Source organism: Lynx canadensis, chromosome A2 (assembly GCF_007474595.2).
Source record: "Lynx canadensis isolate LIC74 chromosome A2, mLynCan4.pri.v2, whole genome shotgun sequence".
NCBI lineage: Eukaryota > Metazoa > Chordata > Mammalia > Carnivora > Felidae > Lynx > Lynx canadensis.
The window spans coordinates 157,451,867-157,457,756 of record NC_044304.2 but is presented as its reverse complement, the minus strand read 5'-3'; the positions used below and the strand labels follow the sequence as shown (position 1 = coordinate 157,457,756).

Genomic DNA, 5,890 nt, shown 5'->3' with positions numbered 1-5,890 from the left:
AAATGTCCATAAAGGCAGTGATGTAAACCTTCCCTTGCTCCAGTCTTCTGCCTTCTGACCACCCTGGTGTCTTTCCTACATGTCCCTGGGATCCTGCCTCCTTTTCCAGAACCTGTGAGGACAACAAACTTTTTGCTTTCCTAATATATCTCTGTGTCTCCTCATGTGGTCGTACTTGACTCACCATTGCATTTAAAATGTACAAAACACTTGGTATGTAGCTTGCTTTCTTCACAGGAATATTGAAAATCAGAATGATTCTGAAAAGGTCTAATATTTATCAATTTTGCAAACATTATGTCTTGTGCTTTTTGCATCATCGCTAATAATCTTTGCCTACCAATGGTCATGAAGACATTCATCTATTTTATTTTCTAAAGTCTACATGGCTTCAGGTTGTATATTTAAGTCTAAAAGATTCTATGTTAATGTGGTATTTATTATAACACAAGGTGAAAATGCCACCTGCCAGATTTCATTGGGAGCAAAATGCCTTTCCCCATGTTGGTTTTTGGTATCCTTCATACGTGCCTCTGTTTGTACAGCGTTCTCCTCAGGGCACCCTTGACCTCTGTGTTCCTCAGGCTGTAGATCAGCGGGTTCAGCATAGGGTTGAAAAGGCTGTAAAACAAGGAGAGGATCTTCTGTTGCTCCTCGGGGTGGCGGGATTTGGGGGCCATGTACATGACAATGGCGCTTCCAAAGAAGAGCCCCACCACGCAGAGGTGGGAGGAGCAGGTGGAGAAGGCCTTTCTGCGGCCCTCCCCGGACTGGATCCTCAGGATGGCGAACAGGATGCGCGTGTAGGACACCAGCACCAGGCAGAGGGGCCCTAGTAAGATAAATACACAGGCCGCAAAAATGACAACTTGGTTGAGCCAGGTGTCAGCGCAGGCCAGCTTGAGGACAGATAGGATTTCGCAGAAGAAGTGATTGATTTCATGAGGTCCACAGAAGGGCAGCCTCAGGATGAGAATTAAATGGACGAGGGCTAGGAGGAAGCTAAACACCCAGGAAGTTATGGCCAGCACTGTGCACACTCTCCAGCTCATGATGACAGTGTAATGTAGGGGATTGCAGATCGCCACAAGCCTATCATAGGACATCACGACCAAAATCAGGCACTCTGCGTGAGCAAAAGCTAGATACAAAAAAGTCTGCATAATGCAAGGAACAAAGGATATGGTTCTTCTCTGAGTCAAAAGATTTGCCAGCATCTTGGGTACATTGTTGGAAGCATAGGACATATCAACGATGGCCAGATGGGAGAGGAAGAAGTACATGGGGGTGTGTAGTCTAGAGTCTAAGCAGATAAGCCCTAAGATGACCCCATTCCCCAGAAGAGTGAGGGTATAGAAGAGACAGAAAAGTCCAAAAAGAAAAAACTCCAGTGCTGGATAAACCTGGAATCCCAGCAAGGTGACTTCTGTGACCCATGTCTGGTTGCTTCCCATGCTCCTATGGCAGAGACAGACAAATCCATGTTCACAACCAGAAGATCAGAGTTCCAGGACAATCAAGACACAGAATATTACTAAATGTTACGGAATGAGCATTTTGAAATATATTACTCTGGATGGATTTACGGTCATTTATGTTTAGATATGTTAAAAAAACAGTGTGCTCATATAAACCAGAAAATTCCCCTTGTATCAATGGAATGGCAGGATATATATGTATATCATTTGTTATAGGTAATATTACAACATGATACATCATATACTGCACCTAAGAGCATACACACACACACACACACACACACGCAAACAAATGTTTTGGAGGATTCAGGTGTTCTGGCTTCCCTTCAAGGGTGCGAGTCTTGATTATTACTAGAGTTAGAAGTGAGACAACCCAGATGGAACAACTGCACTGGAGATATTTTTGTCTCCTAAGTTTGCTTGTCTTCTTGGTCCAAGATATGAAGTGATTAGGGTCCTTTTCTTTATATATGTTGCTTACTTATCCTTTTACCTTCACACATACTTTTCTACCCATTTATTTCAGATCTGAAGTGCCTTCTAAGTAAATTCTCAATTTTATGATATCTTTAAAACTTTGTAAGCCCCTTGTTTCACCTAATACTCCCTACAAGCATCTTCTGGTACCTCTTTTCCATCTCCAGTGTTTGTGGTTTTATTCTGAGAGTTTTGTTTACTACTTTATGACCATTAGATGCTGAAATTTGGGCACAAGTGAAAGAATTCTTTGGCTGCAAGCAATGAACACATGTACATATCCTAAATTCAGGTAAATATGATGACATTTTTGCAGCTTTTTCAAGAATGAAACTCAAAAGGGAAAATGAATTTACATTAACAGTTATCTTGTAATTGTATTTTCTTTGGGTGTTTTCTCCTTTCCCTTCCATAACTTAAGACAGAGACAAATCTCAGAGCTCATTTTCTAGTGTGACAGAATTGTTTGTCATCAGGATGTCTTTGCCGCTTTGGCAATTCCTATGGCCATTAACTCCCCTCAGATCTTCTACACCTGTTACCATGCTGACTGCCCACTGCTGTTTTGATGTGTTCTGGGAAGGTCACAGGGAGTGGGGATAGGTGGAGCATTGGTTGGATATTTATTTCCAGGGAGCTCCTCCTGGGAGGTGGCTAGGGTTGTCCAGAGGCAGAAATGGTCATGGAACTGCCACGTGGTTATGTTACGCTGAGAAACCATGTGACCTGATGCTGTCCCTTTACACTCTCTTCACATTTTTCCCAGAAACAGCTTGAGACCTATCTTTACTTTCTAATTAGGCAGTAGTTTCAAATCCAACAGAACTTTCAAAATAATTTCATTGCTCTCTCTGTAAAAATTTAGATCCTCAAATTCATATTTTAAAATCAGGATTATATTGTATAGACTTTTTAAACTACCCTCTTCCCTTAATATAATGAACATTTTTCATGTGTTAAAATAATATTTTACAGATATTACTTAAAACTAATGTATATTCTATTATAATTTATTTAATTTCTTATTGTTGAAAAATTTTTGGTTCTTATTTCTCTTATGTTTATCAGCATTGAGATAAATATTCTTTCAAACTGAAGTTCTATCTATATTCACGGTTATTTCTTTAGGACATATTCTAAAATTCAAATTGCGGATGTTAGAGACGTGTGAAAGCTTGTGATACCTATGATCAGCTCACCTGCAGGAAAAACATACCGATTTCTCCCTCTGACTGTGGGAGAATTGTGTTTCTCTCCCACATGGTCAGCAATACTAAGTATTACAAGTTACGAACTTTGAAAATGGAATATGTGAATAGTTTATACAGTTTAAATTTATATTTCAACAATCCATTAACACATACTCCTTGAGTACATCATCTGTTCTGGCCTGTTTCAAGCTCTCGAAGAACAGAGTAGACACAAAAGTAGACACATTCTGAAAGAGATACAGGTAGCGAAGATGTCAGGTGGTGTATTTGTAATCTACTCCTCATGTTTCCATTTAGGGGAGAAATCTCCCTCCCCCAGATGGAAACACTGCTCTCTATATGATTTGCAGAACAGGAAACAGGAAGTGAGGATGCCCTTTCTCTGCTCTCATTTTTGGCCATATACATTTTTACTCCTTCAGGTTAAAGCCTGCAGGAATATGTACTGTCCTGTTTAGAGATGGGAATGGGCTAATGATTGTGATTTTAATTTGGAGAGACATTTTGTTAAAGATATAGACCATGTTTTTCAATAAACATCACTAATAAAATATATATTTTTTTAAATTTTTACCTGATTTCTTGGTTTATTTCTCTATTTCTTCAGACCAGGATTAAGGAGACGCCATGGTTGATTACCACCCCTAAAAACCAAGAGCGAAGAAATAAAATATTTGTTGACAGGGGAAAGTATGATGAAGAAAATAAACAGGGTAATATGATTAAAAGTCACTTGGTTTGAAGGGAGGTGGTGGTTCTTTAAATGGGATTGTCAGGAAAAAATCTCTCCAATAAAAAAACACATGGGTGGAATGTAAATGATGAAGGGGGGTGCACCCAGTCTAAAGCCAAAGTAGACGTTCCTTGCACAGGGAACCGTAAAGACAAAATCCCTGGGTGGGAAGGATTTAGTGAGGTCTGGGAACAGAAAAAATCCAATGTACCAGAACCATGGTGACCAAGAAGATGTAAAATATTCATTGTAATCCTGCTTATATTAAGAAAAAAAGAAGAAGAAAAAAGGAACTCTCATAAAGGTTACAAGTTGGAGGTAGATTCTTTTATAACATAGAATATGATGCAGACATTTAAAAGGTTAATATAGATCTAGGGGTGCTTAGGTGGTTCAGTTTGTTAAGCATCTGACTCTTGATTTTGGCTCAGGTCATGATCTTATGGTTCAGGAGTTCAAGCCCCACAGTGGGTTCTGAACTGACAGTGAGGAACCTGCTTGGGATTCTCTGTCTCCCTCTCTTTCTGCCCCTCCCCAGCTTGTGTGCTCTCTCTTTCTAAAATAAATTTAAAAAATTTTTAAAAGTTTAATGTAGATCTTTGTACAGTGGAATGAAAAGTTTTCCACATAAAGTAAAAAAATGTGTATATAGTATGATCCAACTTATATTTTAAAATATAAACATATTTACACACATATGTCTTTTGTGTCTATATATATATATATATATATAGGAAAATTCTGTAAGTTAAACATGAAATTATTTATATTGATTATTTCCAGACAGTAGGATTGTATAGGGATTCATCTTTTATAGAAATTGTTTATTTGTCTGTTTAATAAACTTTATGCATTAATCAGGGGAAACAAGATATTTTCATTTTGGAAAAATCTATAATGTAATATAAAACTAAATTTGCACATTGTTCCTGCTCATCTTGAGAGTGATCCTCCCCAAATTTTACCAGGAATCTCACGTCAGAGCAGATTTTCTGAGAGTTTCAACTGGGAGAAATATATCAGTACATTATAAAAAATAGTAACCTTTGACAGGAATGGGGAAATGGAAAACCTCAAGCTCACTTTTTTTTATGCAGACGTTTTTTTCCTGAATCATCCTAATAGAGAAAAAGATCAAGATCTTCCTTCACATAAAAGTAGAAATAGGGGCGTCTGGGTGGCTCAGTCGGTTGAGCTACCGACTTCGGCTCAGGTCATGATCTCACAGTTTGTGAGTTTGAGCCCCACTTCGGGCTCTGTGCTGACAGCTCGGAGCCTGGAGCCTGCTTCATATTCTGTGTCTCCCTCTCTCTCTGCCCCATCCCCACTCATGCTCTGCTCTCTCTGTCTTAAAAATAAATAAAACATTAAAAATTTTTTTTTAAAAATTGAAATAGATCTGAAATCAAGTTGAAAATTATTGCACCACCTGCCAAAATGTGAACAGGATCACAGGCAGAGCTGTGACTTTGTACAGGCCAGAGAAAGGACCTTTGTCATTCAGAGACGCACACTGTATTGCCCTTTTAGTTTCCTTATTTGCAATGCAGCTTTTGGGGATTGGAGGTTAAAAACTGAAACACTGAGGACAGCAATAAAACCAGTACCTATAAGCAGACTCAGAAGTGACAGAGAGTTTAGCTATCATCCAGTCCAGGAATCTTTCCATCAGGATCTTAGAAAAAGTCACTTAGAATCGCCCTGCCTACTGGAGGGGACTTTTTATTCCAAGCCAGTTCATGAAGGCCTCCTCTTCCCCTGGATACTGTTCAAGTGGTACTTTCCTGTTCCCCTCTGTGAGTTCACTTTATTCATATTCTTGTGGTTGACCAGCGTGCTTACTAGTAGACAATGTGCAGAGTGAGCTGAATTGCAAATCTGAGAGACATTCACCCTCTTTCACAGGAACTTACATGTCTATGCCTATGTGGATTTGGTGTTTCTCTTAGAAAAAGGTGGTCATCTTAACTTCCTAGGTTTTGGGTGAACAC

At 39.0% G+C, this 5,890-nt stretch overlaps 1 protein-coding gene across 1 annotated transcript; it reads right to left on the bottom strand.

The window, feature by feature from the left end:
- Positions 1-521: 521 nt before the first annotated feature.
- Positions 522-1,454, bottom strand: LOC115501006 (olfactory receptor 2A14-like). The gene has a single exon (XM_030295825.1). It carries the CDS (start codon positions 1,452-1,454, stop codon positions 522-524), a length of 933 nt encoding a protein of 310 aa, XP_030151685.1.
- Between the last annotated feature and the right edge of the window lie 4,436 nt (positions 1,455-5,890).